At 63.0% G+C, this 11,690-nt stretch overlaps 4 protein-coding genes across 4 annotated transcripts; 3 read left to right on the top strand and 1 right to left on the bottom strand.

Moving 5' to 3' along the window:
- Positions 1–85: 85 nt before the first annotated feature.
- On the top strand, positions 86–2,121 carry CHLRE_05g238850v5 (uncharacterized protein). The gene is made up of 4 exons (XM_043062328.1): positions 86–318; positions 383–471; positions 672–957; positions 1,233–2,121. Exons 1-4 carry the CDS (start codon positions 262–264, stop codon positions 1,569–1,571), a joined length of 771 nt encoding a protein of 256 aa, XP_042924892.1. The 5' UTR covers positions 86–261; the 3' UTR covers positions 1,572–2,121.
- A 2-nt stretch (positions 2,122–2,123) lies between these two features.
- Positions 2,124–6,285, bottom strand: CHLRE_05g238800v5 (uncharacterized protein). Its single transcript, XM_043062327.1, has 4 exons — positions 6,142–6,285; positions 5,999–6,073; positions 5,749–5,855; positions 2,124–5,643 (listed from the first exon to the last, which is right to left on the bottom strand). Exons 1-4 carry the CDS (start codon positions 6,154–6,156, stop codon positions 3,372–3,374), a joined length of 2,469 nt encoding a protein of 822 aa, XP_042924891.1. The 5' UTR covers positions 6,157–6,285; the 3' UTR covers positions 2,124–3,371.
- A 790-nt stretch (positions 6,286–7,075) lies between these two features.
- CHLRE_05g238761v5 (uncharacterized protein) lies at positions 7,076–10,551 on the top strand. The gene is made up of 3 exons (XM_043062326.1): positions 7,076–7,442; positions 8,100–8,246; positions 9,740–10,551. The coding sequence occupies exons 1-3, from the start codon at positions 7,427–7,429 to the stop codon at positions 9,808–9,810; spliced, it is 234 nt and encodes a 77-aa protein (XP_042924890.1). The 5' UTR covers positions 7,076–7,426; the 3' UTR covers positions 9,811–10,551.
- A 224-nt stretch (positions 10,552–10,775) lies between these two features.
- CHLRE_05g238724v5 (uncharacterized protein) lies at positions 10,776–11,569 on the top strand. The gene is made up of 3 exons (XM_043062325.1): positions 10,776–10,793; positions 10,912–11,022; positions 11,139–11,569. The coding sequence occupies exons 2-3, from the start codon at positions 10,939–10,941 to the stop codon at positions 11,259–11,261; spliced, it is 207 nt and encodes a 68-aa protein (XP_042924889.1). The 5' UTR covers positions 10,776–10,793; positions 10,912–10,938; the 3' UTR covers positions 11,262–11,569.
- Positions 11,570–11,690: the final 121 nt, after the last annotated feature.

The following is an 11,690-nucleotide window of genomic DNA, read 5'->3' as shown; positions in this document are numbered from 1 at the left end:
GTGGGCGATGCTGACTGGAATGGGGCGTGCACAGTCGGCAATTTCACTGCTGCACCACCGGTCCCTGCTTTGAGCTGTATAAGTTACAGAGGTGAGAAACTATAATATAAGGCACATCAAGCAGGCTCTGCGCATAGACGCTTGCGGCTTGGGCCAACGAGGACTCGTCGCGCGCAAAACCGCTCGCGAGCTGTAATCATCTACGATATCGGTCATATTTTCATCCACATCACTCAAGCGACGACTGTCACAGTGTTCAGGATGCTCGCATCGCTATCTCGGCAAGCTGGGGCCCTGGTCCGCCACAGCGCGCTGCAGGTAAACTGCTGCATTGCATCACTTTGGGTGCTGCTGCTTGCTCAAACACTTGCCCTTTGTGCAGGTTGAGTCTGCGACGGCTGCTCACGGATCAATTAGTGCCTGCATCACCCAGCCTCTGCCAACCGGCTCGGGACTGCTATGCTGCGGCAGGTGGGCGGACACGGATACAGGTGGAGGGGGGGATGCGGGCAGAGTGATTGATAGGGTTTGGGGTAAGGGGGAAAGGGGGGAGGGTGTGGGGACCGCGGCCTTGTTCAAGGGTCGGCACGGGTCCTGCAGCACAGCCTGCAGGTTGCCGTACGCTCCGTGGCGCCCGCTTACAACCTGGCCTGCGTGTGTTTCTCCCGCAGCTCGCAGTCATGTGCCCCTAGCTATAGCACCGCGGCAGTACACTGGCAGGAGGGGGCCTGCCGCAGCAGCGACGGTGGTGACGGCAACACCAACAGCTCCAGCGGCTGCACCAGCACCTCAGGGCACTGGGCTGCTAGGTCAGCCTCCACAACCCACCGTTGGCGGAGAGCGCTCGGATGCAGCGCCGAAAGCAAGGTCGTCGATTGGACACGTGAAGAAGACCAGCCGGGCTCAGGGGCGTCGATAGCGGTGCTGGTCGCGCCCTTCACCAGCCTTGCACTGAGGGTAAGATGGGCGAGGGTGTGTGCATGCCCAACGCCTTGCGCCTTGCTCCTGCTGAAGCAGTGTAGAGTGAAGTGAGGAACCAGTAAAGTATGATTTTGTTCATGAAGGAGGGTAACGGTTCATGGCATGCCGTGCGCCGCTGCACGACGACACAGGTCGCGTCAGCTCAGCGTCGTGGTCACATGCCCACCGCCCAGCGTTCACTAGCCCCACCACTCGAACCTCCTCGGAATACGGTAACCGAAAACGCCAACCACCGGCCTCTGTTATTACAGATGGGTCTGGGCAGCCGCGGCGGCATCCTGGCCGCGCGGCGGCTGCGCGGCGAGCCGGAGCCGTTTGAGGACGAGCAGGATGACGACGAGTACGAGGACGGCGAGTACGTGGATCTTGATGATGAGGAGCTGTTGGGAGATCTGGACGAGCTTGACGAGATGGAGATCGACGGCGAGTGGGACGAGGGCGAGTGGGAGGAGGACCGCCAGGCGGAGGAGGAGCTGGGAGAGGGCGAGGAGCGGCCGGGGGCGGGTGCGGGGGCGGGCGAGGGGCGGAAAGGCGGCGTGGCGCCGCCGCTGCCGCCTTCGCCGCGGCCAGGGCGGGACTGGCGGTCGTGAAGGTGAGGAGAGCGGCAAGTGTGAAGGGGGCTTCACAGCCTTCACTTGATGGAGCGCAAGGCAGGTGGACATTGTGCACGCATGCAAAACTTGGCAGGCCTGTACCCATATCTTCCATCTACGCAGTAGGAAAACATTCTGGGAGCTTCGAAGCGTCGACGTTTTGGCGAATTTTGAAGGAATTGAGACGTCTTGGGAGGCTAGGGGCGTAGATGGTGCTGTAGGGTTCATCTGCAGAGTACTCTGCGTACACGGCACGGGCCACAGGGCATCGACAAGATACACGGCACGGGCCACAGGGCATCGACAAGATACATGGCACGGGCCACAGGGCACGGGCCACAGGGCACATGCATCGGCAAGATACACGGCACGGGCCACAGGGCATCGACAAAGAGCTAGCTGCACGTGGGCGGGATTCGCCTTTGCTGCGGAAGGTCGGTGCTGACTGCTGAGGGTACAGCTCGATCGTTTGAGGCTTCTTTAGTGACGTTGGCGAGGCCCTTGCGGTATGAAAGCCTGTTGCCGCGAAGGTCACGGTCAGAGGTGTTGTCCATTCGGCGGATTTCAAGTGCAACCATTGAATCAATGCCGGGACTGCGATTGAGAGTCCTGTACAGAACTGCAACGATCTGTAACAGTCCCACACTCCCACCCAACTGGTACGCTGCATGGCAAAGGCTTCTTGCTCTACATCTGCCCACAGCTCCGCCGCCAACCTCAGCTATCTGAACGTTGCAGCTCAGCAACCCCCGGCATCGCAGCATTCCTAGAAGCCCTGCGCCAAAGACTTATTGCATGACAGTCAGATTGCCGCCGTACGCAGCAACATCCGTACCGTACTTCCATACTGCGTGCTTGCAGCAGGGGGTCGGCCCAGCTCGGTAATGTGCCACCGTCTGCACGTCACCTACCGCCCAAACCATTCCTTTCCTATGCTTCTTGTCATGGCCGCTGGCACTTGTCCACTCCTCGCCACACACACAAACCCACTAATGGTACCCACACATACCGTACCACACATACCACGCACACGCACACACATTCCCTTCGAAACACATTCAAGCGCGAAACGGTTAGAACGCCCTTTCTTTGTAAGACCCGCACTCGTCAAAGTATACACATTTGCCACTGTACATACCGCAAACTACGCTGGCAACACTAAGGTTTGCCCTTCCTTCTTAGTCCGCTTGCTATTTCGTCACACGTGAGGACACACGATGCCTGTACTCCGCTCCAGCCCGTGTCCCATACTCGTGGTCAGAACCCACTCATTAAACACATAACAAGGAATCCGCGCAGTCGTTCACTCCAGCATCATTTGATATGCTCGGTCCTGCTACTACACGTCAAGTGCGGTAACTACAACGCTCCAAGCCTTGAGTAGTCCATCAGCAGGGTTGTTTGACATGAGCTGCGCGCCTTGGACGACCAATTTGGCCTACTCACAAGGTTGCCTGACCACAAGTTTGTCTACCCTGTAGTTGTCATGTGATGTGTATCCAGGCTAACGCTAGTGTATATCAGTAAGGCTACTCGAGTTAGTCCCAGTCAGTATAGTGTCCGCAAAAAGCGCGGATGTCCGAATCAGTCAAGTCCAAGCACAATCAAAGGCAATCCGGGTCAAACGCTGCACCATTGCCACGCAACACGCGGTCAACACACACTGTAACGTACGCTTGTAAATTTTTACCTGCTGCCCTGCAAAACCCTGCCGCCTCCCTGCCCAAGCACACCTGCCGCTTCCATGTCGCTGCAAACATTTGGCCTAGCTGGCCAGCCCCTCAGGCACTTATTTCACTATGGCGCGGTCGCTGCCTCCTCCACGGACACCAGCAACGGCGCCGGATCCACGCCCGCTGCCATCAGCGCGGCCACCAGGACCTCCACCTTGCGGCTCTGCTCACCAAGGCACAGCATGAGCATGTCCCGCTCGTCCTCCTCATCCTCGCCGCTGCCCTCCATGTCCTGCCGCTGCTGCTCCTCGGCGTGGCTGGCAGCGGCAGCCATGCTCTCACACGCCTGCAGGGGCGCTGCCGCCGCCTGAGACACACGCCCGCACTGTTCGCGAAGGAGCTCCAGCTCATTGTCGTGCGCAGAGCGCTGCGCCCGCTCCTCTTGCAGCCGCGCAGCAAACATCGCCCGCTCCTGCTCGAGCTGCAGTGCCAGGCTGGCGCGCTCCGCCGCCTCCTTGCCCAGCTGTGACGCCAGCATCGACCGCTGGTTGGCCTCCTGCTTCAGCCCCAGCCTCAGGGCCTCCCGCTCTGCGCGCACTGTCTGCAGCTGTTCCTCCATGGCCGCCCGCTCCGCCCGCTCCTGCTCGAGCTGTGTGGCGAGGGCCGCCCGCTCCGCCTGCTCCTGCTCGAGCTGCGTGGCGAGGGCCGCCCGCTCCGCCCGCTCCTGCTCGAGCTGCGTGGCGAGGGCCGCCCGCTCCGCCCGCTCATGCTCGAGCTGCGTGGCGAGGGCCGCCCGCTCCGCCCGCTCATGCTCGAGCTGCGTTGCGAGGGCCGCCCGCTCCGCCCGCTCATGCTCGAGCTGCGTGGCGAGGGCCGCCCGCTCCGCCTGCTCCTGCTCGAGCAGGACCAGCGGCACATACCGGGCTGGCATATGCTGATGTCCCTGCGCCGGTTGCTGCGCTGACCCGGACAGGCCGTCTGGGCTGGCGACACAGCGGCGGCGCGGCGGCGGAATGGCGGGCGTCGCCAGCACCTTCACGGGGCCGTTGGGGGCTGCGGTGGAAGGCGGTGACGAGCAGCACGATGAGCTACCAGTCGGGGCAGCTGCCGCTGCCGAGGCCGCGGCGAAGGGTGACGGCAGAACGCCGAGCCCAGCCAGCGCGCGGGCCGCTTCTGCCACGGTCTGGTTGAGCTGCGGTGCAGCGGCCGAGCTGAGATCGGCCGAATCTACCGAGGACTCGCTGCGTGCGGGCGCGGCCTCCAGCAGTGCGCCGCGCAGCTGCTTCAGCTTCAGCAGAACCTCATCCACCGCGGAGCCCGTTCCGGCCGCGGCCGGCACCCGGATGTTGTTTGACGGGGGCGCTGGCGCGGCCGGGCGCTCGGAAGCAGGCTGGGGCTGACGAAGCTCCTGCTGCTGACGAAGCTCCTGCTGCTCCAGCTGCTGGGGGTGCTGCGGCTGGGCAGCCTGCTGTTGGAAGTGGGGTGCCGGCGAGAGCACCAGTGACGGCGCAGGCAGCTGGGCCGATTCGACTGCCGCGGCGGGCACATCGAATGTGAAGTTGCTGGGTACGGCACATGCAAAGGTGAAGCTTTGCCCACGGTACGGCGAGGTGTCCTCGGAGCAGCTGATGGCGTGTGACCTGATGACCTTAGGCGACTCAGGCGCTGTGCCTGGCACAGCACCAGAGGGTGAGCTTGGCGCCGAGCCTTCCGACTCAGCGAAGGAGAGCGAAAGAGACAGGATGCGGTTGAGCGAAGCCGCGTCGCTGCCGCCGTCCACGTCAGCTAGGCCATGGTCGGTGGCGCCACGCTCCGTAGCCGTCGGCTCCACAGCCTGCTCGCCATTTGGTGTAGAGGGTGCCGTGTCGCACTGCATGTTAGGTGTCTGTCCGCCGCACGGCACTTGCGGAGGTGGGCACACCTCCACACGCGGTTCGTGCGTGGGGTGCACGGGCGCATGGCCCACTGCCGCGAAGTTGATTGGCACCTGCTCACGAGGCGAGTCGTCCTCCTCCATCGGGCCATAGGTGCTACGCAGTAAGTCGAAGGAGCCCGCCAGGCCGTCTGCCAGGCCGTTCACCGAATGCGCGCCGTCGTAGCTGTTGGTCCTGCTGTCGGGTCCGGCAAGGGAGCTGCTGCTGCTGCTGCGGGTGGTGGAGCGGCTTCCGAAGAAGGGGCTACAGTCGGAGCCTGAGCTGGGTGGCCCGGAAGAAGGAAGCTCCTGTTCCTGTACTGCCCCGGCGGGCAGCAGCAACCGGCTTGGCAGCGTGGGAGGCTCGAAAATTGAGCACGACGACGCCACTGGTGCCAGTGGGCAGGGAAGGAGCGAGCTCGAGTCGGCAGTGGGCGCCACACTGAGGTTGTTTTGCAGGACGTACCGCTGCGTTAGAGACCGCCTGCGAGGCAAGAGGAAGAGCAAAGTTAGCGGTAGCATGTGGCATGACCATAACGGCCAGCACCATAACAGTGTTCGAGGCCTTGATTCTATATATCCTACCCACCGTGAAGCAGGCCGTGCTTGAGGGCAGCTCTGTACCATCGGTGGTGGCGCGAGCCGCTCGCCGTTCTGGGCCTCGCTCTCTTTGCCGCGCTCCACCCATCGCCCAAGCTGTAAGGCGACAAAAGAATACAAGTTGTATCTAGGGACGACCGTCGAGGGCATCGCCGCTGCAGGTCCCTCGCGCGTCAGGAAGCCCGGAAGACGTTCGCTGAAAGGCGGGTCCCCCGTTCAAGTAACCAGGACTTGTTTACCTCCGTGTTGAAGTACATCGTATTTTGCTCGCCAAGGTGAGCTTGGGGTGCCTTGCAGCTAGCGCCGAATCCCCCCTGCCAAGGAGTCCCTCAGAAAGTTAGCGTCTCCCGAGGTTGCAAGCGGACTCGGCAGCCAAGCTTACCAGCTTTGGCATCATCCTCCATAGCGCGAAGCCTCCTGCGCGCGGTCGTTCGGTGTCCATTTATTTTGCCTGTAGTCAACACTTGACTTCGCTTCCGGCAGACTCTAGTCGGATTCAAGCTACAGCATAGCACTGCAGTAAGACAGTCAAGGTTTGTTTTGAGCTTGTGACCTTCTCGGCGTCGGTCCACATCGAGGCGAACCTGCCTCCCCATCGCGACCGGGGTGCCCGGCTGCCCGCTGCCGAGCTGGACACGAACGTGCGGGGCTTTAATACATGTGTGCCTGTGCTTCCATACAGGGCTGATGCAGAGCCTTCACCCCATGGGTTCGTGCTTGTTGCGTACCGCGGTCGCAGATGCCAACCCATTCTATCGGTAAAAGTCTCCCGCGAAGGGTCCTCAGGTCCTCCCCCCTCGTCTAGGCGCCGCGCCCCAACCCGCACGGAGCGGCCACGTCCAACACGAGTTTCCATAGCCGTTTCCATACCGTACTTGGGCTCCTAAGCTGATGCCTGGACTCGCGTTCCTTTTCAGCCGCCTTGAAGACCATCGTCCCTTGCCGGCGCCTCCCGCCGCTTTCGCAGTGCAGCTGGTGATACGTCATACCTTCCACCATGGTCCAACCATAACCTGTTGGGGAAACCCGGCACAGAGGTGTGTCCATGCAAACACGTCCCTGCAGGTCTGTCACGTCCTGTCAGACTCGGTACACTATGTTGCAATGCCCATGTATCGGGCCTAAGTCAAAGGCAGGCCCGCAGCTGTAACTGAACCACTCCTGCGCGCCCATCTTTGGGGGGCGTCGGGTCGATGCAGGGGTGCTCGTGTCGCCGGGCGGGGCGATGCATGCAGATGCGTGTTCGCAGACGTGCGCGGACGCAGCGTGACCGCAAGGTTAGCACATACAGAAACCTATTACCGCAATTCTAGAAGCATGTATGCTGCGCTGGGACCTTGGCCTCGCGCAGCGTGTCTGCAGTTGGCACAGCAGCGCGCACGTGCAAGCTTATGATTATAGAAAACTACTCTCTAAAGCATACAAACCTAAAATCAGCGCAATAGCAGAAACCTCTTTGACGAAGAAGCTGCCAAGTTCGACGTCGACGACAAACCGACCTTATACGAAACCGCCGCAATCCAGCTCATTGTGGGTTCATGTGCATCTAAACTTTCAATAATAACTGGTGACCGAAAGCAGACGTCCCTGAAGTCGGGACATCGCCCGCCACGTTTGACAGTCGCTCTGGCTCTTCCCCGAACGTTTCCATAACCCCGTATTGTTATATGGGCATGATTGCAGGTGCTATTGGCTGGCGCGTCGCTGCCGATTCCGTATGTCAAAGTGCACAGCTGCAGAGCATCCATGTGGTGCGCGTGGCACTAAGGAGCTGCGCGGCGGAGGCAGTGGGCCGGCTTCGAGCGTGAACACTGGCGTGGAGTCTTGCAGGGGTAGCGTCATCAGCGAACAAGTGAGCTGCGAGTGCAGTGTCGGGAGCACCCGGCCGCGTGACCCGGTCCGGAAAGTAAATTGCTGGCGCCGATACTGCTTCGACGCACGAGCGAACCCTGCAGCATCGACGCACGGGCCGGCCCGCCACACTCGCCGCACCCATACTCGCCGCACTCATATCCATGGGCTCTCTGGACGCCAGTTCGCCAGCACCACCGACCGCCCTTTCACGGAAGCGCGCCCGCCTTTCCTCCTGGCCGGCATGCGTTCCTGAGGCGACCGCCGTTTCAGCAGTTGCAGCGTCACCAGCAGCAGCCGGCGTGGCGCTCCTCAGGGCCCACATACACCGCGCGCTTTCCCGGCCAGCCAGCCATCCTGCCTCCACAACAGGCACCTGCAACTGCCAGCCCTTATGTTTGGCCTCGGCCGCCAACGCATGCAAATGCACGTGGAGCTGTCACGGCGTTGCCGCTGCCGCAGACACGTGGCCCCGCCGCATGGCTGCAGCTGCGGCTGCAGGCTGCGACACTGCAGCGGCGGACTTGCCGGCGACTCCCAAGTTTGCTCCGAGCAGCGACAACCCAATGCTTCCGCTGGAGTCTGCTGTTGCGACCACGACCGCTGCGGCGGCAGCCGCACCCGCGGCTGCCACGGGTGGGTAGCGTAGGGACGATGACCCAGCTGCTGATGACGCCGGCGCGGCGGGGACACACAGGCGGCGGCGGCGGCGTGGTGAGGAGCGGGGGCAGCGTCGCGACTGCGGATGACGAGTGTTGCGGAACTAATGCGTACGTAGACCAGAGCGGAAGGCGGGGTGGGCTTGCAGGCGGCACGAGAGTAGGCAGTCAGTAGCGCAAGTTGCGAATTCACATCTTACCTCGTAACCGATGACGGTAAACGCTGTGGACGGTCGCGCCCGGAGCGGATGGAGTGAGAGCAGCCACGTGCAGCAGTGGAGCTGCAAGCACGCAGTGTCCGGGCGCCAACGCCCTTGGAGCACGCGCGGGTTGCGGCGGCTGACGCCGCAGCGCCGGCGGTGCCGCCTCCATCCACTCCGCCGCGCATAGCGCAGTGTGGCATCATGTATGGCTGCGACGGCAGCTGCCGCCGAAACGCCGCATGAGGAAGCTGAAGCGTCTCCTTTGACGGCTTTGGGGGCTGCGACACTGTCGGTATCGGCGTCAGCGGCGGACCAGAGGCCCCCGCCGGCGGCTGGAGGCGGTGGTGCGTGCCCACAGCCGCCGTTTGGTGGAGCCGGCGTGGCGTTTCAGCCCCGCTTCACACCGCCGCCGCCGCCGCCACGGTCACCACACCAAGCCCACCCACATTACTACCCCTACAACAGCCACCACCACCTGCACCACCACCCCTACCACAAAAGCCAGCAGCCGCGCATACACTGCTACGCAGCAACCAGCAGCAGCAGCAGTGAGCGCAATGTGTTCGCCCCGGGAGTCATGGCCGCCGCCTGCACCCCCGCCTCATCAGCAGCACCCTCGCCTCGCCTGCACCCTCGCCTGCACCCTCGCCTCAGCAACACGCGGCGCACAGCTCTCTTTCACTGCCACTGCCGCCGCGGCTCAACGTAGTTTACCCCTGGGTGGCGCTTATATGGCCTCCGCCGCCGCCGCCGCCATTCTGGCCCGCTGGCGGCGGCGGCGGAAGCGGCGGGCGGGCACTGCCGGCCACAGGCCGAGTAGTAACGCCAGAGTCGTTTGCAGCAACTGCCGGCACTGCACCGGCAGCGGCAGGCGCCGCCGCAGGCAGGCCTTCCCCGCCGCCGTTCAGAAGCCACAGCGCGCCGCCGCCTGTGGGCAGTACGGATGACGACGACGGCGGAGGCGGCGGCGGGAGCGGTGGCCGTTCCACGTCCCAAACGGCGGCTGGGGCTGCCGAGGCCTGCAGCTGTGCTGGTTGCGCTGCCTGGAATGCCATGGCTGGGCGGCAGCAGCGAAACACCTCGGGCGTACCCGCCGCCAGCCGGCCCGCCGCCGGCGGTCGCAAGCGTGCTCCCACCGTACACCGTACGCCGCCGTTTCGACTCAAGGCCGAGCATGGCGCTTTGCAGTACTTTATTTGAGCTTCCCACGCACGCGAAGGGCTGCTCTACCCTCCTCCGCCGCACTTCTGGCACGCTACGTCCGCAGCGCCCCCTTTCGCTGCGCCGCCGCAACCGCCGCCATGGTCACACGCTGCCTCCGAAGGGCGAACGGGCTGAACGCGGATATGCATGCTGTCTGCAACGGTGCTGCATGCAGTGCGTGGTAGCTTAAGGCAGGCACTTGGTCTGACGTACGCACCATTGGCGCATGCACGTGTGCATGCACAGTCTGGCCCACATGCAGGCAGGTTTGGTAGAGCAGGGTTGGGCATCATGCATTGCCAACTGCACTTTCATTCTTCGGGTTTCTTGCGGGCCGCTCCGTGTTAACTGCTTACCGTGACTACCAGGGACAGTTGGGATTGGTTAGGGTGTTTGATGATTGTTGATGACGTGCCGTCTGTAAGCGGGCCAGGCAATGAGGTGTCGCCGATCAGAGGCTGGTTAATCGTGACCCGCCAGAGCGGGACCGCGCGTGTCTCGTACAGTGTTCGTTACGGATGGCGCGATAGGCAGTTAGAGGTCACTGGCGGCCTCAACAGAGTGGCCTGATCCTTGCGGCCGTTCCGTCGTGTCGTGTTGGTGCCACGCTGGCACGACAGGTATCCTGAACTAGATACGGTCCCTAGCTGGTGGAAGACAGGCAGGACTGGCAAGGCCGTGGGATGTGAAATGGTGGCTGCAGGGCTTGCATCTTCGGGGAGCGGCAAGAAGCGGGCCCCCATGTATGTAGGCCCTCGGGCGAGAAAGACTGGGCGCTTCCGGGGTTGCATTCTCGCCGCGCGGGGCTGCTGTTTATGCGGCTTCTTGGGCGGCACCGCTTTCCCTCATGTATCCATCCGCATTTTAGCATTTTTAGGGCCTGGGCTGCGTTCATCCAGCGCGACCGCGCGCTCCACCGCGTCGCCAAGCAGCTCACGGGCGGCAGGCCCAAGGAGGAGGTGGTGGTGGGGTGGGGTTCGTGGGCCTTCCAGGGAGGGAAGGGCGGCTCCCCCATCTCCGTCAGGGGCGGGCGCGCGCCGACGGGGCGGCTCATCAAGCTGCTCCGTGAGCGCTACGCCAAGCATGTGTTCATCATCGATGAATACAAGACCTCCAAGGTGGGTGGGTTGAGTGGGATTGCAATTGCCGGTTTGTGAGTGGGCCGCTGGGTTTATGCCTGGCTTTAGCGGAAGCCCTTGTGTGGCCCCCCTCCCTCCCACCCTCCCGACCATGCAGACCTGCTGCAACTGCGGGTGTCAGGAGATGGCCATCAAGCGGCTTGGGGGGCTGAAGGAGGGGCAGCGGCCCTGGTCGGTCAAAGTCTGCAACGACTGCTTGACGACCTGGGTGAGGACCGTGCATGTGCGGGGACGGCTGGGCACTGGGGACGGATTGATTGACAGGTTGACGGTTGGGACAGCTCATGTTGCGCTCTCTTCTTCCTCCCCGTTCCCCATCCCCAGAACCGCGACGTCTCCGCCGCCAACGTGATCCGTGTGCTCCTCCTGCTGAAGCTGATGGGCTTCGAGCGGCCGGCCAAGCTGCAGCGGCCGCCATGGCCGCCAGCGGCGGCGGGGCCGGGCTGAGAGCCTGAACGGCGCTAGCAGGGCGTGGGGCTGAGGGTGCACGTGTCGATTGGCGGCGAGTGACGTGACTAGTTTGTTAGCTGCGGGTTAGCACGGACTGTGCACCCCACCCAACCGGCCACGTCCGGATTTGCGGGGATGCCAAAGGCCCCCAACATAGAGGCGTGTGCTTAGTAGGCGCCCGCGTCAAGGTGGCTGGGTTGATAACGACCCGGGAGGGGAGGGCTCAGCCCTTTTCCTGCCTCCCTAAGGCAGCCACCTCCTTGTTAGTGACTCTTCTTGCCTATTGCATGTAAATAGGCGGCGGGGAAAATTCGGGACAGCTGACATGCGCCATCACCGTTCTGGTAAAACTCCGCTACCGGGCACATCGTTCCCCCCCACGACTGCAGACGGCGAGGTACGAGCAGGCGAAGTCGTACCCCCCCC

This window comes from Chlamydomonas reinhardtii, chromosome 5 (assembly GCF_000002595.2).
Source record: "Chlamydomonas reinhardtii strain CC-503 cw92 mt+ chromosome 5, whole genome shotgun sequence".
NCBI classification, from domain to species: domain Eukaryota; kingdom Viridiplantae; phylum Chlorophyta; class Chlorophyceae; order Chlamydomonadales; family Chlamydomonadaceae; genus Chlamydomonas; species Chlamydomonas reinhardtii.
Note: the sequence above shows the minus strand (reverse complement) of the source record. Positions and strands in the feature narration are given on the sequence as shown.